This window comes from Corythoichthys intestinalis, chromosome 14 (genome assembly GCF_030265065.1).
Source record: "Corythoichthys intestinalis isolate RoL2023-P3 chromosome 14, ASM3026506v1, whole genome shotgun sequence".
Taxonomy (NCBI): Eukaryota; Metazoa; Chordata; class Actinopteri; order Syngnathiformes; family Syngnathidae; genus Corythoichthys; species Corythoichthys intestinalis.
Genome location: NC_080408.1, coordinates 28,583,541 through 28,608,338, shown reverse-complemented (window position 1 = coordinate 28,608,338; position 24,798 = coordinate 28,583,541). Strand labels below are relative to the sequence as shown.

The 24,798-nt window shown below is 39.4% G+C and overlaps 1 protein-coding gene across 8 annotated transcripts in view; it reads right to left on the bottom strand.

The window, feature by feature from the left end:
* The window catches only part of astn1 (astrotactin 1), a 506,238-nt gene that overhangs the window by 16,490 nt on the left and 464,950 nt on the right, over positions 1-24,798 (bottom strand). For 6 of the 8 annotated variants that reach the window (XM_057856762.1, XM_057856765.1, XM_057856767.1 and 3 more), the window contains exons 21-23: positions 13,883-14,018; positions 7,635-7,735; positions 5,217-5,400 (exon numbers count right to left, since the gene is read on the bottom strand). In XM_057856762.1, the coding sequence (XP_057712745.1) occupies positions 5,217-5,400; positions 7,635-7,735; positions 13,883-14,018 (421 nt within the window). Of the gene's footprint in view, positions 1-5,212; positions 5,401-7,634; positions 7,736-13,882; positions 14,019-24,798 lie in introns of those variants that run through there. The other 2 variants (XM_057856766.1, XM_057856768.1) reach the window with 1 other exon arrangement.

The window sequence follows — 24,798 nt, the reverse complement described above, 5'->3', positions numbered from 1 at the left end:
TCTGCGGTTCACTAGAGAGCATTTGGATGATCCAGAAGAGGACTGGGAGAATGTGTTATGGTCAGATTAAACCTAAATAGAACTTTTTGTTAGAAACACAGGTTCTCGTGTTTGGAGGAGAAAGAATACTGAATTGCATCCGAAGAGGCACTGTGAAGCATGGGGGTGGAAACATCATGCTTTGGGGTTGTTTTTCTGCAAAGGGCCCAGGACGACTGATCTGTGTAACGGAAAGAATGAATGGGGCCATGTATCGAGAGATTTTGAGTGAAAATCTCCTTCCATCAGCAAGTGCATTGAAGATGAGACATGGCTGGGTCTTTCAGCATGACAATGATCCCAAAGACACAGCCAGGGCAATAAAGGAGTGGCTTCTTAAGAAGCATTTCAAGGTCCTGGAGTGGCCTAGCCAGTCTCCAGATCTCAACCCCATAGAAAATCTGTGGAGGGAGTTGAAAGTGTGTGTTGCCCAATGACAGCCCCAAAACATCACTGCTCTAGAGGAGATCTGCATGGAGGAATGGGCCAAAATACCAGCAACAGTGTGTGAAAAGCGTGTGAAGAGTTACAGAAAACGTTTGGCCTCTGTTATTGCCAACAAAGGGTACTAACAAAGTATTGAGATGAACTTTTGGTATTGACCAAATACTTATTTTCCACCATGACTTGCAAATAAATTCTGTGAAAATCAAACAATGTGATTTTCTGATTTTTTATTCCCTACATTCTGTCTCTCATGGTTGAGGTTTACCCATGTTGACAAAGATGGGCCTCTCTAATATTTTCAAGTGTGAGAACTTGCACAATTAGTGGTTGACTAAATATTTATTTGCCCCACTGTATCATCAACGAGTTGCCGATTTCCTTGTAGACGCTACAATATGCGTTCGTATGGCTATGTTCATTCGAAATTGTTGGAAACCTTTAGTTTTGGACTAAAACAAATTATACAGACGAAAACATTTTGAGTAACTGTCGACTAAAACTAGATGAAGCCGTGCACTTATTGCAAATCACCAATCCCTGAATTGAAAGGACTGTTAATCTACATGTACTTGAATGGAACACATTACAAAGGAACTCCCTCAATTTTGCAACTCTTTCCAGTATGGAGCCTATTAAAAACAAACTTTTGTTTACGGTAAGGAGAATCCCTAGACAGAAAAGTGTTAGAATTAGGGGAAGCTTGACTAATCGGTTTTGCCTGCCAAAATAGCGAGTACAACAGATTGCCATTTATATTTTATATCAGACACATGGCTCTGTTTACAAAACACTAAGGTACAATTTTATAGACTGGGCTCGTGTCCATTGTTTGGATGGAAAGTTGGGTCCCTCCCTGCAGAAACTTTAAGTGATGGATCTTGATGTTACAGAGGTTCAGGAAAACACATGTTAAATATATTGTCACCCTCTGGAATTCCACTGAACAACCTGGTCAAAACCTCCATAGCCACTATTCCTAGATATCTGTATACTGCTTCACTTAAGTGCAAATAACAATTGGTCTTATATTTTTCATCCTCTTCATTGAGTCTCTAACTTCCTCCTTAAAAATCTGTAGAATAAAATTCGAAAGACTGTTCCCCTAAACCTCACATTCTCTATTGAATATCTTTACTCTTCAGCAGCAGCCAGCAGTACGTCCATGAGCAATGATAGACCATTAAATGCCAGTGTCAGCGCAATCAGTGTTGCTGGGGTGGAAAAACTTGAAACTTGAAATGGATGTGTTTGGGGAAGCAGGATTACTAAAAAAAAATATTAGAAATTGGGAGGGGGGCTGGTGAGAATGAAAGGAAAAGCAGAGATAGTGACAGACCTGGTGGGAGCTATGGCACAGAATGCACAGCCAGAGAGGTGTTCATGGTCACCCCGTAAATTACAATCAGGGCCAGTTCAAGTGCTGGGGGACAGAAGGGCTGAGGGGCCAGTCAAAGGGGTGTCGTTTCAGGACCACTGGTGTAAGTCATCAATAGAAATACCGTATTGGCCCGAATATAAGACAGCCCTGATTATAAGACGACCCCCTCTTTTTCAAGACTCAAGTTTGAAAAAAGACTTTCTGAACAACAAATTAATTTTTATACAGAAAATAATTACAGTACATCTGAAACAAAAGATTATAACGATATATTTGAGAGAAAAAGCATGTTATTTTGCCTTATTCAAATCTTAATATCTGAACATTTAAATATGTAAACTAAAGTGCAATCACATTCATAAATGAATGGCTTCTGGTTTTTGAAATGTAAATAAACCAATCTATTGTGATAAAACAAAATTGCCATAACTGCATTAACCATCAAAGTGAGGTCTAATTGTAACTGTAGTCTTGAAACAAATCTGAATAAGGAAAAACATTGCAATAAAATAATGCAAACTGGTTAAACTTGAGAGTAGCTGAGATCTTTCATGACAGAACATTACTCCTCAAGTTCAGCATTCGCTTCAATGATATCTGGCGCCATCTAGCGTCGTGAATGGGTATAATGTCTAGACAACGAATATAGGACGACTCCCACTTTTTCAGTCTTATTTCAATGCAAAAAAACCCGTCTTATATTCGGGCCAATACGGTAAATGTGAGTGTTGAACATTTAGTTGTAACTTGCTTTAAATAGGCAGACATAATGTTTCGTGAAGACTTCAAAGAGTACGTTGGCCATCGTACGTGGCCATCGTACGTTATATCATCAATGAATTCCAAGCTCGACACATGAAATAGCCTTACTTCCTGAAATAGACTGATATCGGTTAATTAGTACACCAGTGGTCTCTATTGTCTTCAGAACATTTTAAGCGTTGGCGATGGCTAAGGCATGTGAAAGGTATGTTGGAAGTAGGCATGTGCTGATTACCGGTTTCAAAACCACTAAAATTTTCCATCATACCGTAGTTACGGTATTAGGCATTTTTGAGGTCCCAAATGTAGCGAGAAATCCGTGGCTTGGAGCAGCAGTGCTCATTCATCCCCTTCCAGTTGTTGCTGTGTCCTGTGTGTGTCAGTGACACTATGCCTGAGCTTTTTCCCACCGCAAAAATAGACAAAAGTCGCTAGTATGGGAGTACTTCGGCTACCGAACAGAAACAGACAGTCGCGGCTTAGAGGAGGAAGGTCAGCCGACATGCAGGCAACATCTCCAACATGATTTCACATTTACGTGACCATCATCCGTCACGTTACACAAAATTTAAGGTAAGTAAACGTTGACGTTTCCCACCAGCTACGAGAGTTCACTCAAGCTGGTTTAGTGTGTCTAGCGATGGTGAAAGAAATACTATCACGTAAACTTGTTAACGAGGCAGACATCGTGGCTAGTTAGCATGCCAAGACGGCTAGCTAGTTTCCTCTCTACCATTACCTTACTTTTGTAAAGTCTTCCGCCATTGTACACATCTGCCAATTTGCAAATATGTTGTGAAAAAAAAATTCTGAAAAGTCCTGTTCAATGGAAAATGTTTTTTTTAAAATGTTTTTTCTATGTCAAAATACACACTTTAGAGCTATAATTGCATTACCGTGATACCGTGAAACCATGGTATTTTTGCTTAAGGTTATCATACCGTCAAAATCTCATAACTGCACATGCCTAGTTGGAAGCTTTGTGAAATGGCTCGGATTTTGTGTTTAACAGATTCATAGCATTCTGGTGTTAATGGTGATTACAGCTCTACATATTAATGAACTCTGCTCTCTTTTCTTTTGAATAATTAATGCCAAACGTATACACCTGGCAGTGTTGTGTTCCAATACTTTTTTGCTTGCATGAAAAGAGTTTGAACAAAAAGATATCTTTACTAGGTTGTCAATCAAATAGATATGAACACAGTTCTGGAAAATAAATGCTGAAATCTGTTGTATTCCTTTGTGATGTCAAACCAAAATGCTACAGTCTACTGTAAAGCAAAAATAAAGGACTTGGCGTCCTTTCCCAATATTTTTGGAGGAGGCTGAGACATCCATGTTATTTCATAGATTCATTCCAGCCAAAGCAATACGTAACAGGATTACCAAGTCTTTATTTTAATACTGGAGCACAAAATGTATTCTGTTAAAGCCACAAAAACAAAGAAACAACCATGTTAGTACCGTATTTTTCGGACTATAAGTCCCAGTTTTTTTCATAGTTTGGATGGGGGTGCGACTTATACTCAGGAGCGACTTATGTATGAAATTATTAACACATTATGATATCATTTCACATGTTATTTTGGTGTTTTGGAGTGACACTGATAGTTTGGTAAACTTGTTAGCATGTTCTTTATGCAATAGTTATCTGAATAACTCTTAATAGCTATATTCGCGTTCTGCCTTTTGCAATGTGTGTTCAATTGTATCATTGACTTTTTTATGTTTAAATGCATGCTTTTAGGTTGTGGCGCTTTCACGCCCACGTGGGGGCGCACTCGCACTTGCTTACGCGAAAAAGAGCGCTCACATGCCAGAAGAAGACGGACAGCTACGCAGTGTCTCTGTCTGAGCGAGCGGGCGAGCGAGAGAGAGAGACACGGCTGCGAACCTATGTTCATTGTTTATGCTTGTAAAATATCTCTACAGAGGTAAACGCCTGTATGGATCATCTTTTCTGTTGTTGTTGTTGTGTTTTCCACCCACAATCGGACACTTAGAGCCACTTGTGTGGTTGTTTGAACGATGTGCTAATGCTAGCAAACGCATGCTAGCCGTTTTTGTCATTGCTGTAATAGCACCTGATTATGATTTATTTACGTTGATGCGAACCTGTTTGGTATCGTGGACGAAATTGATTCAGCAAATCATACAGACGTCCAGCATCGTCATTTGGGAGTTTAGCTCGCTGTATAGCCAGGACCGAGCCGTAGCGTCCTGGTGAGGACAGTATGTTCGCATTTCGTTGTTCATGAATTGTACACTGTACACTTATTCAGCATGTTGTTCTCTATTGTATTTTTCTATTAAATTGTCTTTCAAGATGACATATCTGTTCTATGTGTTGGATTTTATCAAGTAAATATCCCCCAAAAATGCGACTTGTACCCCGGTGCGACTTATATATGTTTTTTTTTTTTTTCATTCGTTGGGCACTTTATGGCCGGTGCGACTTATACTCAGGTGCAACTTGTAGTCCGAAAAATACGGTATTTAAACGCAAAATTTTTTGGACAGCTCTTCTGTGAAAAGGACAAAAATAAGGAAGTGGTAAATAGAGTATACATTATATCCCTGACTTTACCTGGGCCCTAGCTCATCTTCACACCTCCAGGTAAACTCTCCGAAGCTCTCGTAGCGCTGATTGTAGTGATAGAGGACTCGATGAAGAGCTGGGGCACCTAGGTCCATCAGAGTATTATATGCTGTCTGTTGCTCCTTCCCACTGGTGTACCCATTAAACAGGTTATAGATTTTATCAGCAATTTCTAGATGGGCACAAAAACAATAATAGGCAATCTGTTTCAGGGAACACAGTGATGAAAACCACGAACGTCAGACAAATGATAAAGCTATAGGAAACTTTTGAGCATTTGCAGGGAAAAGAGGAATAACATTTCCATCTCTTGGATATATGCATTGGACACACTTGACATAATTGAGCTGTATCCATATCCTTCTTTTGAATGCCAATAGCCAGTTCAAGAAAAATACAAATGCTGTCCAATTTAGGATTTTTATTTCTCAACACACCATTTCCAGGGAATAAAAATGACAACAGCACGGCCTGAATGTAACATAATTCAGTGGCTGGCTCATTTTGAAATAGTTCATTTAAATCAGCAAATCAACAACAGGATAACTGTTTAACCATGTGCACTAACATCATTTATAATCAACAAAGATAATGTTTGTCCTGTAAATCAGCCACTGAACATGACAAATTGGGAAGAATCTCCCCAATGTCCATGTTTTCTCTGGAACAAGAGAACTCAGACTGACAAATCACACTTGAACACACTTGTGTAAACCCATGTACCCAAAAGTATTGGCATCCCTGTAATTCTGTCAGATAATGCTCAATTTCTACCAGAAAATGATTGCAATTACAAATGCTTTGGTAATAATATCTTCATTGATTTTGCTTGCAATGAAAAAACACAAAAGTGAATGGAAAAAAAAAAATCTTTATCATTTTACAAACTCCAGAAATGGTCCGGACCAAGGTATTGGCACCCTTTGAAAAATCATGTTATGCTTCTCTAATTTGTGTAATTACCAGGACCTGTTACTTACCTGTGGCACATAACAGGTGATGGCAACTACTAAGTCACACTTGCAACCAGTTAAAATGGACTAAAGTTTACTCAACCTCTGTCCTGTGTCCTTGTGTGCACCACATTGAGCATGGAGAAAAGAAAGAACACCAAAGAACTGTCTGAGGACTTGGGAAGCAAAATTGTGAGGAAGCATGGGCAATCTCAAGGCTACAAGTCCATCTCCAAAGACCTGAATGTTCCTTTGTCTACCGTGTGCAGTGTCTAACCTCCCTAGATGTGGACAGAAAGGAAAAATTGACGACAGATTTTAACGAAAAAGATTGTGTGGATAAAGAACCTCGACTAACATCCAAACAAGTTCAAGCTGTCCTGCACTCCGAGGGTACAACAGTGTCAACTAATACTATCCGTTGGCATATGAATGAAAAGGGACTCTATAGTAGGATACCCAGAAAGACCCCATTTCTGACCCAGAGACATCAAAAAGTCAGGCTGGAGTTTGCCAAAACTTACCTGAGAAAGCCAAAAACGTTTTGGAAGAATGTTCTCTGGTCAGATAAAACAAAAGTAGAGCTTTTCGGGAAAAGGCATCCAAATAGAGTTTACAGGAAAAAAAACGAGGCCTTCAAAGAAAAGAACACGGTCCCCACAGTCACACATAATAGAGGTTTTGGGGTTGCTTTGCTACCTCTGGCACTGGACTGCTTGACTGTGCGCATAGCATTATGAAGTTGGAAGACTACCAACTAATTTTTCAGCATAATGTAGGGCCCAGTGTGAGAAAGCTGAGTCTCCTTCAGAGGTCATGGGTCTTCCAGCAGGACAATGAGCCAAAACACACTTCAAAAAGCACTAGAAAATGGTTTGAGAGAAAGCACTGGAGACTTCTAAGGTCGCCAGCAATGAGTCAAGACCTGAATCCCATATAACCCCTGTGGAGAGATTTGAAAATAGCAGTTTGGAGAAGGCACCCTTCAAATCTCAGAGACCTGGAGCAGTTGGCCAAAGAATAATGGTCTAAAACTCCAGCAGAGTATTGTAAGAAACTCATTGATGGCTACCGGAAGCGGTTGTTCGCAGTTTTTTGGTCTACAAAGTATTAGGCTGAGGGTGAAAATACTTTTGGCCTGCCCATTTTTGGAGTTTTGTGTAAAATAACAATGATGATTTTTTCCCCATTCTCTTTTGTGTTTTTTAATTGCAAACAAAATAAATGAAGATATTACTACCAAAGTTTGGCATTATCTGACAGAATTGCAGGAGTGCCAATTCTTTTGGCCAGCACTGTAAGATAAGATTCTGTTCATGAAAAATAACTCTGCATCTTTATTGTACTTTCTGCAAAGACTTTTGTGAAAACGTAAACCGTATACCACTCAGTGAGGCACCTGTCCTCCAAACTTAAAAGTGATTAATCCTTACTGCTGTGTGTCTTTCCTCACCTTGAGCCTTGACGTCATCCACAGTTGGACATGGGGTTTTAATGGTGACCTCACTCGGGCTGGAGCGGCGCCCAGTGTTGTCAACTGCCCATAGCCGGAACCTAGACAGCCACATATGCACAATATGGTAATCTATTTAAGCTACGTATGCTGCACTCACAATCTCATTGGAATCTGTTGCATTTCCTCTGCAGGTAATTTCTGTTAGATAAATCGTCTCTTTTTGTGAGCCTAAATTCAAAATCAGTTCTTGGGAAAGACACACAAACTTCCAACATTTTTCTGAATTATATCTCCATCCAGTGGTTGAAAGGCTCATTGCATCCACAGAAATATGGAGCTTCCAGTACAATAAAGATAAAATAGTATTGGATTATGGGCCTTCGGATTACAACAAGAGCACCATGACAGAAACCAGATAAGAAATTATGTATATTTTATATTGTCATCAGGGCGCTTGCCTGAACTCACCTTCTGAAAAGAATAACTTGCACTGAATAACAGATTGTGTAATATATAAACCTGAGAGACTAAATTGTTTTGAAACAGGAATGATTTCCCTTTACATAATAAAAAATATATGCACATGCCTACCGTGCCTCTCTCACATTAAATTTTCCTCGAACAAGACAGTAAATTTTGGATGGACTCTCTCCATATCGAAAATATAAAGGTGGAAGACAGGGCCTTGGCCTAGTGACATGAATGAACTGCCAGAATACAGCGCAGGAACCCTGCTGTTGCTGGAATCAAAAGGGCATGTGGAGCTTAGCACTCTGATGAAATACAGTATATCAAAACACTTCTTGTCTTCCGATTTTCTTCTTTTTGTGCTTTTCCCTTCTTAATCTTTTTCTCACTCATCCCTCAGTCTCTCACCAAAAGTCGCCTCATTTCCTCTTTGAGACGTGCGTATTACTTCACTCCAGGCAAATTGTCTGCTGGCTGAGTGTGAGCATGTGTACTAAGCATCCACTAAGTGCGTGCAGACATAGAAATCCTGTCTTGGTTGCTTCACAGTCACAATAATAAAGTGTAAATGCACTCAATCATCTTCTCATGACTCATTAACATCTGTCTTTTGATAAAACCACCATGTCATTACGATAGAATTATTTTACGCCTACATGTGAGGCTGAACATTAAAAGATAATTGTTTTTTGTTTGTTTTTAAATTGCCTGAATAAACCTAAATTGCCGTAAATTAACTTTCTAAATGGCATGAGTGGATCACAAACATACTGATGACCCCAAGATCATTTCCTAGGTTTTTTTTCCCCTTCCGCATACTAATTTATTATACTCATCAATGCAATCGAAAAAATACCGTAACTGTTGTTTTTGGTAGCCCTTTTAATTTTCGTCTTAGTCTTTTGGATGAGAATCCTTATTAGTCTTAGTCATCTTTTATTCATCTCCAAATGTGTTTGTCTTCGTCTAGTTTTTGTTGATGAAAACTCAAGACCAATTTGGTCTAGTTTTAGTCGACTTTTAATAAAAATGTTTTCGTCTGTTATTGAAAAAAAAAAAAATTATACCCACCAGGACGCCACGAACTGTATGTGAAAAAAAAAAAAAGCTGTCTGAGAGTTTAAGAGGACGCTCGCCATTAGCAATAGCCTGATGCTAATGCGAACGTGAATGCTGTGCTAACGCTACGAGTTACATTTAGTGTGTGATGATCACTCAGCAAAGACCTTTAAAGGCTAAAGCAACATTGCTAATTCATACCTTTCAAGTTGTACGGTGTCGGCGTAATTTGTGAGCACTGATTTTTAAGTGTGTACGCCATACGTTCAGAATCTGTACGTTTTTCGTGCCTTACGTTTCGGCAACAAGACAATGTGCGTTACTATGCATTACTACGTTGGTTGAATGACGCGAGAAAAGTCAGAGACATGGAGCGAGAAGTATGTTTGTTGTGACGCTGTAGTAAACGCGATGCTTGGCTAGATGGCTCCAATATTTCCTGACTGTAGCCGACAGCCTACAAACTACAACTGGATTTCACATGCATATAGAACTACGTGCGAAATGACAGACTCGGCGGTGTTAGTAAACAGCCCCCATCTTAAAGCAGTAGACTTTTCAGAAAGGCTCTGTTATAGTGAACCTTCCTAGCGAACCTATGTAACTTTTTATCTAAAATGCTCCTAAATTGGCAAAATCTTGACTTGAATCTATCTTTAAATGATGAAACAGTTTTAAAACTTTCACATGTCTAGAGTAGATAGAAGGGAACAAATGCAAAAGCGGGAGCAATCTTAACAACTTTAACAGTTGATTCACAACATTAAATGACTTCCATACATAGCAAAGGTTACTATATTTTTTGTTTTTGTTTTTTGAAAAAAATGAAAAGAAAAAACATGAAAGGTAACACCAGTTACTTTGCCAAGTAACTAATTACTCTTACATTCAGGTAACTGAGTTACTAACGCAATTATTTTTGGGGAGAAGTAATTTGTAACTGTAAGTAATTACTTTTTATAGGTAAGTTTAACAACACTGGTCATAAAGATGATCTGCAGAATGAAAAGTGATGAAAGCGGAGATTTTATTCTGGCAATTTGTTGCCAAACACAATTTGCCTGCAACTATTGCTGATCACTTCTCAGAATTAGCAAAATAAATGTTCCCTGACTCAAAGACTGCATCGGTAAGTTAATTTTATCAATTGACCTTTAAATTTATAATTGGACACACTAACGAACTACCTTCAAGTCAAACTGAATTGCGAGCTGAAGTGCCATGAAGTGCAGCCATCAAGACATGATAGAAATTGCCAAAAGTGCTACATACAATTATAACAAAAGTCACTGTTAAATTCTAGTAATCATGATATAGCTGAAGATATTGTTCTTTGATTGCACCAGATTATATGTTACAATATTATCAATAAATTCATATTATTTTAAAAATTGAGTTTTATTTTTGTTTCATATTGAACGCTATGTACAACAGTGTAAGATTAGTCACCAGTTTGTAAGGGCATACGTCACTAATTGTAAGATTGCCAACGGCCTCGGGTTGACAGGTATGCATATTCTCTCTTCTTGCCAAGAAAAGAAGACTAATCTAAAGCGTTTGTATCTCCAAACAGGCAATGGGAAGACTAGAGAGGACACTAGCGGGTGAATTGGGTGAGGGGGGGGGGGGCGCAGCACGTCACATGAGTGACACAACCAGACACCCATTGGGAACATGTGACAAAAACTATGTCGCATTTTCGTCTTGTTCTCGTCTCGTCAGATGAAAACTGGAATTCGTGTCGTTATGTTTTAGTCTCCCAATAAACGTTTTAAGCTCATTATCGTCTCGTCATCGTCATGAAAAAAATCGTTCAACGACGAAATATTTTCGTTATAGTCGTCGTTGACGAAAACAACAGTGCACTGTTACATAAAAATGAACTCATACTTCTCAGGATTTGCAGTTGAATCCACAGCTAACACACCCAGTTTGCCAAATTTAATTCAAGCAATCCACTCTGCCTGTAAAATTTTCAAACTAAAATATGAACAAACGGCCATCAGAGAGAAAAGAAGTACTCAAGAATTTAATGGCTCATGACTGACTAAAGCACTTATAAATATGATCTTTTTTTCTTTCATTTGCAGCACTGAAGTGAAATCCTTGGCGGTTGCTCTGCCTATGCATCACACTGGATTTGCTGGAACTGTTGTTGAAAATAACTTCATTTTTCCTTGAAATTACTTATGACTTCACATCATTTTAATAAAAGCATAAGATGTTTTATCTTGTCTACTAGTCAACACTCTTACACACGTAACAAGAAAGAAATCCAACATATCCAATTCATCCTACGACTTTTAAAAATTGACGTTTCATTTGGGCAGCTGACAAGTGTGGTTAGTGGTTCTGCCACACAGCAATTACGGGTTCAAATCTCAAATGGTGGTGTGTGGAAAATGTTCTCCTTAGATTTATGTGGGTTTTTCTCACGTCCTCCAGCTTCCTTCCACATTTCCAAAGCATGCATGCTAGAAAAGGTCCAATAATGTACTGTAAGTGTAAGTGAATCGTTCTGCCACGTGACTGAAAGTCAGCACGACATCTTACCTAATGTGATAACTTGTAGAAATGATCTTCATCGAATTTATTTTCTATTAACCCAGGGTTTCTGACCTCCCAAAATATACTGACTGTGTGCTGTCAATTGTGCAATAGTGTACCGCATGAATGCTATTTTTAGACCGTGACTTCGCCATCGTAACATGGAAGTGGGACACACCCTTACATACAAACCATGCTATTTCTGCTTGTTTTCTCCGGTAATCTTTGAAAAAACAACATGCCGATCAAAAACTGCTGCTATGGAACTTGTACAAATGACCCTAGACATTACGACATACGAAGGGTGTTTTCGTCATACGTTTCCCGAAACCAAAAACTCAGAGGAAAAAATGTGAAGAATGTTGCAACTTGCGCGGACGTCCAAAAGACCAATTTAACGCCAGCAGGGTGAAGCCATTCACATTTCATATGCAGTAAACATTTTGTTGGGAGCCATGGTCCTTCAGAGGATGACGAGGTAAGCCATTTTTGTATTTTTACATATTTTTTTAGCGTGGAGTTCTGCCGTGCTGCTTCTGTCTGACAATGAATGACCTGAAAAAAATTAAAATGGTATCGGACTGCCACTGTTACCTTTTCTGTTTAAAAAAAAACAACAACTTTAGTAAGGGGGAAGTGTAAATAAATTGTAGAATTAAGATTTGTTATTCATGAAAAATGTAAAAGTGTTTGTTGGCTGTCACTGAGTAGCATTTGCGATCGCTACACAAAAATAGCAATGTAAATTGCCCCCAAGAACAGTCAGAGACGTAAGACAACCAAAGGATATAATCTATAAGAAAGACAGGGCATATGGTGGTGAAGGATAGATTGTTGAAACAGGAGAATGTCATTGTCAGTGGCGTAAGGCAATGCACTCAAGGAAAAAGTGTCGATAAAAAAGCTAACTGGATCAGGTCGGCTCTTTTTCAGCCCTAGACACTCAACCCATCTCTTAAACTGAACATTTGTATGTTCTTCCACACCTTTACCAGTGAATTTGGCTCCAGGGACATCATTTTCGGACAGAATTGGTAGGTTTAGCTCAGTAAACATCTCGTTCGTGTTAGGTTTTGTGTTTGTTTTCTCCTAGTGTGACTTGTCCCTGTGATTGCCCATTGATTTCACCTGTTGTGCCGGCCCCTAGTGTATCCTCCAACCTGCATCCTCCTGTGCCCACCTGTTCCTCGTTGTCTCGTTACCCTTTGTCTGCGTGTGTGTGTGTATATAAGCTCCCATTTTCTTTTCACTTCTTGTTGCGTCATTGTCAATGTCAGAGTCTATGTCAATGTCAATCTCCACGTTCATGTCAGCGTTTTTCCCCAGTTCCTCGTGTTCCTCGTCCTGCTTGGAAAGTAAGTTTATTAGTTAGCCTGACTTTTGTTTGTCAAAGGTTTTTGGATCACCACAGCCTTTGTTTTGTACTTTGTTTTTTGTTGGCTTGAATTAAATCATTTTTGCGCCGTCTATATGCCTTGCCTCCTTTTCCCTGCATTTGGGTCCACACACCACCTGCCTGCCTGCAAACCTGACAGTTCGCACACTATTTCCATTCATTTACTACTAGGAACAAACGGGATGTTGACCCGCCTAGCCACAATTGCTAATGTCATAAATATTAATGAGCAAAAGTGATGTGTTGCTTTCGGTACGCCATTGCAACTTCTTCATTCATAATAACTTGCCCATCCAGAATGTCAACAAGTTACAATGGCTCTAAGAACCTACTGAATTTCAACAGAGGCAGTTTGTGCCAGGTTTAGGAGCCGAGGGTGCCTGGCCGCCAAATAGACTGCAGCTATCGGCCGGTGTGCTGAGCAAAGGAGCTGGGATGGGCAAGGCATGTGAGTGATTGACTACTGGAGATCTGTTTTTACCAGGCACGCCCAAACAGTCCCACAATCTGAAGACAGACACTCAACAGACTTTGGAGCTCTATTTTGTATACTTGCTGATATTTTCCTTCATTTATATTTGGCAGTTTTGTTAACTGTCCTTTTCTCTCTTGTGTGTCAAATTCACAATTGTGTCAAAAGACACATTTTTTTTTTTTTTTTTTTACTTATTTCCAGGATCTTGAATTGTACTCATAAACAATAAAATCAATTGACCATATGGGGAAGAGAAAGCAATAAAAGGAAAAAAACAACAACAAAAAAAGAATTGCTTACATATAAGTGGTATCAGGCTCCAGACAGCGTACAATCATGCTGACAGATGATGACAGGAGGTTTGGGATGTCTCCCAACATCACGCATGGAGACCTGGCACCAGACAAGATGTCATCCACGAAGCTCAACAGCGTTTCTGAAGCACAAAAACAGAAAACTGACTCAAACAATATGACTATTATCTCAAAACCCACTACACTGCTGAATTGCAGTACCCTTGTACGCACTCCCTTTCCAATTACGTTGTGATATTTAAAAAAATAAAAGCTAAATATTATGACAATCAATAATGAGTATGATATAGTGACGAGATATTTCTTGTTCAACTAATAAACATTGCTTTTTGGCAAACTTTTTGTGTGTTTTTGTGTAAGTTATCTGTGTTTTACTTAATTCAACACCCGCTAGTAATACGTGTGCCTGCGTGTGCATGTGTATTTAGAAAACAAATGTAATTAATTAAGGCTTTGTATTTAATTTGATCACATTATAATCATATATCAATATTCATCCCAAAACAAACTACATTTTTTGATTTGAAAGGGCTGAATCAAATAACAAACAATGCTGTAAATATTATTAACTTTGGAATAATGCATTTAATGAAATTGAAATATAAAACTTTAGGAAAAACTAATGCATATTGTTAGTCAAAATTACAGGTAAAATTCAGTATAAAGCCTGCCCACAGAAATAATGAACATAAAAATCTGATTTTTAAAAATTTGAAAGCTTTATGTAGTCCTTAAACATAATATAGATGAAAAAAATATATATTATTTTACATCCATGTTATCTGATTTGTATCATAAATGCTAAAATAAGCATTACATGCAGATCTTGTGGTAAAACGAATATAACTTAAATGAGATTGAACACAATCATGTTTCAAACAATTTTTTTTTAATGCAATAAGGTCCAGAAATGCTTGTATCAAATGTGATACATGTGGCAGTATAGGTATTTAGGACAGCTTTAGGACCGTTTCCCCCCCTGAACAGTATTACTTGCTATGGCACTTGTTTCTTTTAATCTGAAGTAGCTGAACAACAATGAGCAACCCATTAAAACAATTTGAGGAGCCCAACTGTGCACTTTTATGCCAGGAAGAAAGCGAAGAAAAAGAAATGTGGGTGGCCAGTGGAACACAGAGTGCGGAACAACGTGCTTCAATCAAAGGAAACCTGTAATATGGTGAACACAGTGTGCTGGCATGGCATTTATTGTATCGACAGACCTCAACGCCAGGCAAAAAAAAGGAAAAAAAAATCACACAAACGGAAAAACATTTCACCAGCGGGTTGATACACTGCAGAATACGCAGTGAAAATGGTACGGAAAACATTTCACAGTTGGTTTCTTGACGTAGTCTATACTTCCATAAACACTGTGTGGATCAACATGATTTTTTCCGTGATATCTCTCTCATCCGATCAAATACAAAATGCAGAGCATGGTCATTCCAAAACCACTTTGTCTTTTGTCTGCACAGACTAAAAAAAACAGTGACTAGTTGCAGCAAAAATCTAATATAAATGAATATTTTCCGTTAGTATTTTGTCGTGAACAGGACAAGGTGTTGTAAGCATAAGCAAGAGATCATACAAAAGTCATAAATAGAATTATTACGTGAATTAAAATCATATTTTGAGACGATTCGACTCTAAACAACAATTTGGCAAAGCGCAGATGACGAGAAATTAGTCTTTTAATCTGCCGTATAGCCCCCCCCGGGATTATAGCGCTCTAGCGCCTCCATCTGGATGATGATGTCGGCAGAGTAGCAATTTCAGCTAATTTAGAATTCAGCCCAATGGAGAAGGAAGAATCAGAACGAGGAAAATGTCGCCATTGTTTTTATCTCTCTACTCCAGTATTTTTACAGGATATTCTTTTTATCAAAGTATTTTCCCCCAATGCTAAATAAATTGTATAGTCATGACAAATAACAGTCTTGTAATAAATGGAATATGAAATATTAAAAATGTATTCAGTACGACAGGGCTAAATTACTGCATAATGTTCAAAACCGCCGACTTCGTAAACCTCCCGAACAGTATTTTATGCCACCGGAGTTAGTCTGGCTTTTGTCATTCTCCTGCCCCGGAGACGGAGGAAAGAGCATAAACAAAACAGGGGCCTAGAGATCTAGGCAACATGCTAAACCGAACCGAGCGGCTATTCCAAGTCTCTTCCTCACCTTTCGAAAATGAAAAATCACACAAAACTACCCCGGCTCATGTCACACATGGCGGCGGGGGTGACTGTCTTCACCGATCGGCCAGCCCCCGGCAGCGTGCAAGTTTTGGTTCGTCATTCTGAAGCGGCCCCGGAAGGCAGGCCGGTGATGCAGAGGGAAATGATCGTCGAAAATGGCGCATTGTCGGTGGACAAACCGGCTGACGTCGGAGCGCGTGGATGCCTGAGCCCAATCCGTGTATAGTGCTCCATAGGCGGATACGCGAAGAGGGCCAAAGGGGGTCGAAGTCTGGACAAAATCGAGAACTGGAGATGAGTGCGGGGGGGGGAGGGGGAGTCTCTGACTCAAGCCGAGGCACGCCTTTATCGGCCGGCGACCATGGTGTGCGACAAGCTGCCGGCCGAGTGGCTTTCTCGGTGGACAGGGAGCATTGTCACCCACAAAATGCAAGCCACCTCCTCATTAAAATGTTTGCCATGATCCCAGTATTTGACATGACATAAAACACGTAGCTTACTCACTTCGTCACCGTCCAATAGTCTCTAGATTGCCGGACTCGTTTTATCCATTCTTCGCGGTGAACAGGATCTTTTGGAAATCTTAAAAGCCTCACACTACTCTCCCTGGTGTAGCAACAAAAGCCTGCAGCACATTGGGCTGGCGTGACGCAAAAAATAAATGAAATAATCCGCAAAATCAGCTAAATCCACAGTCTTTCTGCATATTATAGTAACGGCTGTATTGTGAATATGATTAGTCCGCTGACGTCACATTCGCCTCCTTCTTTCAATCCAGACTATGGCAGGAAGTTAAAAATGGAAAAATTGGCAGGAAAAAATTTAAATATATCGATCGCTTCCACACACATCCAAGCCAGAAGCATAAAATACCGCGTGTAATATGAAATAAACATGCTTTTTGTGTCACAGGCACTTTAAAACAAATATAAGGCAAAAAGGCAAGGTCACTCCGAAAAAATGAGTTAAGGCCCACTGAGGTCAATGGTGTGGAACAGGGAGAGCTGGAATGTGAGAACAAGGTACGAAAAACTGCCCATTGGACAGAATATGACATGGTGTAGTATACATCAGAGGAGATATACTCAGGAGCAGTGGTGTGGAGGACAGGTTTGTTAAGGGGAGGTGCCATCTCAACGCACAGAAATCTAGGACATATTGAATAACAGTTGAGAAATTGGCAAGAAAAATAAGAATGTTGGAAAAAAACAAAAACAAAAAAAAAACAGTAAGAATGTTTCTGTCAGTTGATGATACAAGCTGTTCTACCCAAAATTTGAAATAATGGTCCTATGTTTAGTTTTTGTAGAACAAGCTAAACTACATACCCAGAGACATCACCTGAAAGGCTCTTATGAGAGATGTTGTAAATCAGTCCACTTAGCAAAATTTCCTAGATCTCCAGCAGACAGGACTTTCATGTCTGATGGCTTCTGGTTGGAGATCAAAGGCTTGGGTTGGTAATATGGAGGTTAAATGTGGTAGTAAAAGTCTGACATCAAGTCGATTTTTCAAATTTATTGCTATAGGTATCGAGCTACTGATTCCCAGTCTGCAAGCCACGCCAAACAGTTTTAGGGTTTCAAAAGTGATTAAAGGTAATGACTGAAGTTGAAAAATATTGAATAACATTCAACTGAGTCCTAAGGTAATGCTATTTTATGAGTGAGAACATTTATACTTCAACTTTAAGCAGTAATTTGAAAGAAAAATGGGTCCCCATGTCCAGCCACCTGTTGTGAAGAATGAAATATTCCATGCAGAAGTTAAAAAACAAAAGAGACTCACTCTATTAAATGAACTGAAGCTTATAAAAACTAGCTTCTAAAACGATATACTCGACAAATTACTGTAGAATAAAGCTATAAAAATAAATTCAGACATTGTCTGAGAAATATTTTTCAGACCTGTAGTCACTGGAAAGGCTCTTTCAATGCAAAGGGTAATAGCAATGCACAGAAACATGCGGTTAAGACTGTTTTACTTGTCCTTCAGCTGGAGATGTTTACCCTGTGCATTCTTCAAGTCTGATTGGTTGGAAAGTCAAGGATTGCCAGAAGACTGATTTATGGGAGTTATGGGATCTCTCACCTTTTGAAGTTGTGCCTGCTTTTGTCAGTTTAGTTATGCAGGCTCGGGAAGGCAATGTGCGTGTGTGCCTGTTGACCCTTAAAGTCAATCTCTTTCCTCCCACTTTTAAAATAAAAAGGAGGGGTGCATTAAAGACAAATCTGTTTTTCCAGCGGAATCTCCATTTACGGGGTGTATTTGGACTCTTGTCCAATAAAAAAATGTTAATTGTTGTGTTAAAGAGTATTAAAACACCTGGGGAATGCTAATATTCCATCATTTATCCATGAACGCATGCCTTTTGGATTCATATCATGCCACTTCGAGTAATTACACACATCGCAACACCAAGAAAATGATATAAATTTGGATCGATTGTCAAGCTAAAATGACCGGCGCCCGAGATCCTGGAAATCTAGCATATTGTGTGCGTGACGTCACAACAAGAAAACAACCGGCTCAGTGCTTAGTACAGAATGGCGGCGACGATGGCGACAATTTGGTAACACTTTATAATAACTATCCATTTTACTAGTTAATAAATCATTAGTAAACTGTTGATAAATGATTTATTGTTAATTTGTGAAGTATTTGTTAACAGTTTGTTAAGCATTTACAGGGTGTTCCAATATGGTTATCACCATTCTAAATGCCCATGCTAGTTGATGGATCTTAATAAAACTCAATAGACTTTATGTTGAAGGTCATAAGTTTTATTGGTTAAATATACAAAGAAAAGTACAAATATTTGTTGGTTTAATGGCAGATTTTCATAAATGTGCAACATGAGCGCTGCCTGCAAAATGCCTTAGCAAAATGCCTTTTCTTTTGAAGTGAACGGCATTTCTTAACCTGAAAAGATAGAAATGCCAAACGTTACACACAAAAACTTGAAACGTTTCTACACAAACTGTGTTTCGGGTTAAGAACACCCAGTAAATGCTTAACAAACTGTTAACAAATACTTCACAAATCAACAATAAATCATATATCAACAGTTTACTAATGATCTACTAACTAGTAAAACGGATAGTTATTATAAAGTGTTACCAATTTTGTTTCTAGTTGCAGCGACGAATCCGACGTAACGAACGTTCTTCTAATGGTGATGAGGAGAGTTATGAACCTTTCTTTGGTGTTTTGGGTTATCAATTTGAGCCCAAACGAAAGCCAATGCAGCCTAATGAAAGGATCATTGAGGAGAGCAATCACACTGATGAAACACCGGCAACAGATCGTGTAGGAAACATCGAATGTTTTTTTTTTTCATTTGTTTTTGTGAAGCTGATACACCGTGACTGCAAAATAATGTATAGAATAATGATCATTTATTGTGCTATCATAGGTTTTCGCTCTGCCAACAGACACAAACATGAATGGGATTAGAGGATTTGTTGTGTATATTTTACGAGCGATAATTAATACATGTGTCCAGTCCTATATCCAATGGGTGATATGTTTTTTTTATTATAAAAGAGTACTCACTCTGGCCATTTCGAGTATGGCTGCTCACCTCCTTTGCTCAGCCAGGGGTGGTGGGGTGGTCTCATCATTGCCAGTCATCGTTCTCTTTCTTGATATCTCGGGACATTTAGGTGGCTTCGCGTGTATGGTGGGCACCGCATCTGCTTTCAGCAGCAATTTCTTAGCAAAACCTGATTTCATTTGTCCATAGTTCGAATAGCTTGTGGTAGCAGGTGTAAAATGTGCACCACACAAAACTGTGCCGGAGGCTGGGTCTGCAAAATTAGCCCTCTTTGCATGGACGAACTTTACTCATTGTCTGCATAGTCCAGCTCTTTTTCTCGCGTTCGGGAACTCATGGGTAATACATTGCGACAAATGGCTATATGTACACCACATAGCATGACAGGTTTGAACCATTTTAGCGATTTTTTGATAAAACACGAACGCAACTCTCTCGTCGATAAACAACGATGGCACCTGCCTCGACCTTTTGTTTCCTGGCTGTGACGTCAAAGCCCCATTCGGCTGTTTCCAGAATACTTTCGGAAATGTTCGTCATTTTCTATCTATTTGCGATAATTGCTCATGAATGTGATTTATTTTTTTGTTAACTTTATTAATATTTGTTATCTTACCACATAACGGTTCAATTGATATCTCACAGCCCCTTAGTATTATCATTCTCTTTAAGTAACTATGGAGGATCCCATTGTTTGCATTGAATAATATTACAATCATGTATTGGCAGAAACATAGACCTGACAAACTATTGACAGACATAAAGTCAGGGGAAAATTTTGGGAACACACAAAGCACAAAAAACAGTGGTTTGCGTAAATGTTGAGTATGACAATAGGACTTTGTTAACCCCCTTCACATAATACTAAGGTAATTGTCACATTATTGGGGTAAAGTATATACATAATTCAACTGTACTGCTACATTACAATTTTGACCATTGGTCAGAGAGATCAGAAAGCTTAAAGCCTGAGTTATGCTTCTGCGTTGCAGTGACAACGTGGCGACGATGTAGACCCTACGGCGTCAATGAGCATTCGATAGTTCTGCGGCAAGGGAACGCATTGCTCTGTAATTCACCGACAAGCCATTAGAAGGGTATGGCATTGTGTTTGTACAGTTTTGGGGGACTCTTGACGCTGTCCTCTAGTTTTTCCTTCCGGTTACACAACAATGCCACCGGAGATGGAACGCTTGAATGTGGATCTTCAGGCCATCAACATTGAACAACGAATGTTGATCATACAAATGTTGAGGCGCAGGCGATGCAGAAGACGGTTGCAGGGGTGGTCTGTCTGACTGTTGATGCCGCATAGAGACTGGCAGTTACATTATGAATTCCAGCCTAGGATGGAAGCCAGAAAGCGGCTAGCTTCAAACTGGTGTCGAGCAATGTGTCCAGCGTTTTGTCTGAGGTCTGCAAAGCATTGCGGACAGCCTGATTTTTTGCTGTGTCCTACAACCAGCCAGTGGAAAGCCATAGCAGATTTCTGGCGGCTATAGAACTTCCCACACTGCAATGGAAGCCTGGTAAACACGTTATCATAGAAGCACCGAGACTCAGTGATGATGTATCAAGTGTGTGAACTGCCTGTTGTTGAAAATTAAACATCAAAACGACTCTTTTGACACCAAGCCTGTGCTTTATTCTTCATATACTTCAAGTGTAAAATGTAAATAAGTCACATACTCACAGCAAACATATGTACACAATAAATGATAAAGTGCACCAACCAACAATATGACATAAAGTGATTAAAAGCCAGCAGTTTTCAGCCGACTGTTTCACCGCTTCGTGTGGCCATTCGCTTCCGAACACACACATGGATGTCTCGGAGGTTCTTCCATTTTTTTATGCAATCGCTGACCTCCAGCCCCGTATTTTCAGCTATCTCCTTCCATGAATTGCTTGCCATTTGGCAATCTTTATAATGTCTTGACGAGACATTTTAGAACGGTTCGTACTTGCGGACCTCTTCGATGATCCTCTAGCCGGCTTGGTCCCTTTTTGCGTGTAGCACAACAATGTTTGAAAATGGCGGTGATTTCGCACTGAACCGGAAACAGTCTGAGCGGAACAATCCCAGTCCATTTCTGTCACGTGACTCCGCGTGGACGTGACGCCCAATCTGTGGAGGTGAACGTCAGGCTACGGCGGAGGGTCGTAAATCGGGTCTGCCTTACTGGCGTAGGTCTGACACAGAAGCATAACTTGGCCTTAAGTCCACAGTGGGTGCCAGTCATGAGGTTAATAAACAAATAAAACAATGCTGTGTTGTTGGTTAGTTAGGCTGCCTTTATTTCCTTAAAATGAAAGACTAAAATATGCCTAAAAGTAATCTTACTTTTCTCCAGATGACTAAAACTGGGACTTGCTGGCAAAAACAATATTGCACACACCCGCAGGCTCAAATACAACTGACATGTAAATGCTGAACTAAAAAACATCTGGAATTTGTTGTCTACCTTTCCACTATGGAATGGCAAAGAAACCAGCTGTAATACAAGAGCAACTCTCGTATCTGTGATTGAAAATGTTCAGAACCATTTCAATAGTATGAATGGTCAAATGAGTTTTTTTGTTTTTTTTTATTTCCAGGAAAATAAAAATAAAACAACAACAATAACAAAAAAAAAAAAAAAAACATACTGTAGACGGACGTTAAAGGGAGTATAGGTGCTTCAGTTGACCAAAAACAAAATAATAAAGGGATGGAATTATGCATAAAACTACAGTTTGTTTTTCTTTCTTGCTTCTAATTTCTATTTCAAACATGAACTATTGACTTTTAATTTACTACTTCACTGTACCATAAATCAGTGAACACTGCATCTTTAGAGTGGCGATAAGTTAAGTTAAAATTTGAGAAACCTACGCCTGACCAATTGCTCACAGTTGCTCTGGGAGACATTTGCAAGCACGCACATACTCAAATTTGCCAAATGCATCAATGAAAGAATGTAACACTTTAATGAGGAGATGAAGGTTGATTGCACACAAACACATTGTCTAGAAAGGAGAGAAGTAACACAACTCTCTTATGTTTTCAGCATATGATTTATACATGCATTAGAGGTTCATTTGTGTTTTCTTCTCTGTTCTCTCTACTTGTCATTGACCTCCTTCTCCATTTTCTGTGTGTCTCACATTTGTATTCCTCTCATATGGGCACTGCACACTGACAGAAGTTCAAAATGTGTCTGAAGTGTTTGGCTTTCCATCAATTGCACTAGGCACGCAAGTGAAATTATACAGATGAAGCAGGTCTTGGCAAGCTGATCCAAGTTTTTTTTTTGCATAACAAGTGAAACTCAAACCAAACAGAAGTCATAATCCAAAACACACTAGACTCCACCACTGATGCTGTAAAGTTTAACATGACTGGCAGCAACCAACTGTTTCACAATGAGGCCTTTTGGAATAAAGCTTTTCAGCCAATGTAAAGTATTATAATAATAATTTTTAATCATGGTTTTGATGCACTATAATTTTTCAAAATGTCTGTGCCTAAGACAGTGACAGTCCATATAAAAGGTGTCTCAGTCACAAAATAATCTCTGTTTTTTTGGGTGTTTTCTTCAACATGAATTCATATCTGACTGATATTTTTCTGCAAATGTACGTGCTTGCCCATAATGGGGAACTGTGGACAATTAGATTGGAATTATGCCTGTGGCCCATGGACCCAAATTTTAAATTTGATTAACTCTTATACACATATCTGACAGATAATGATGGCACACATTAACATATGTATGTAGGACATACTGGTCCTTCTCAAAAAATTAGCATATTGTGATAATGTTAATTAGTTTCTGTAATATACTGATAAACATTAGATTTTCACATATAGACTTTCATATATTTTAGATTCAATACACACAACTGAAGTAGTTAAAGCCTTTTATCGTTTTAATATCGATGATTTTGGCAAAAAAGTTAAGAAAAACCAAAAATCCCTATCTCAAAAAATTAACATATCATGAAAAGGTACTCTAAAGAAGCTACTAACCTAATCATCTGAATCAGCGAATTAACTCAAAACCCCTGCGAAAGATTCCTCAGGCTTTTAAAATCTCCCAGCCTGGTTCATTACTCAAACAAGGGCAAGACTACCGACCTGACTGCTGTTCAGACGGCCATCATTAACACCCTCAAGCAAGAGGCTAAGACACACAAAGTCATTTCTGAGCGAATAGGATGTTCCCAGAGTGCTGGATCAAGGCACCTCAGTGGGAAGTCTGTTGGAAGGAAAAAGTGTGGCAGGAAACACTGCACAACCAGAAGAGGTGACTGCATCCTGAGAAAGATTGTGGAGAAGGGATGATTCCAGACCTTGGAGGACCTGCAGAAACAGTGGACTGAGTCTGGAGTAGAAACATCCAGAGCCACCGTGCACAGGCATGTGCTGGAAATGGGCTACAGGTGCCGCATTCCCCAGGTCAAGCCACTTTTGAACCTGAAACAGCGGCAGAATCACCTGACCTGGGCTACAGAGAAGCAGCACTGGACTGTTGCTCAGTGGTCCAAAGTACTTTTTTTCAGATGAAAGCAAATTTTGCATGTCATTCGGAAATCAAGGTGCCAGAGTTTGGGGGAAGACTGGGGAGAAGGAAATGCCAAAATGCCTGAAGTCCAGTGTCAAGTACCCACTGTCAGTGATGGTCTGGGGTGACATGTCAGCTGCTGGTGTCGTTTTACTGTGTTTTATCAAGGGCAGGGTCAATGCAGCTAGCTATCAGGAGATTTTGGAGCACTTCATGCTTCCATCTGCTGAAAAGCTTTATGGAGATGAAGATTTCATTTTTCAGCACGACGTGGCACCTGCTCACAGTGCCAAAACCACTGGTAAATTGCATTTCTGTGCTCAATTGGCCTGCCAACTCCCCTGACCTGAACCCCATAGAGAATCTACGGGCTATTGTGAAGAGGAAGTCGAGACACTGTGGATGAGCTTAAGGCAGCTATCGAAGCAACCCGGGCCTACATAACACCTCAGCAGTGCCACAGGCTGATTGCCTCCATGCCACCCAGCATTGAAGCAATCATTTCTGCAAAACGATTCCCGACCAAGTATTGAGTGCAGAGCTGATATAATTAATTTAAGGTTGACTTTTGTTGTATTAAAAAAACAATTTTTTGT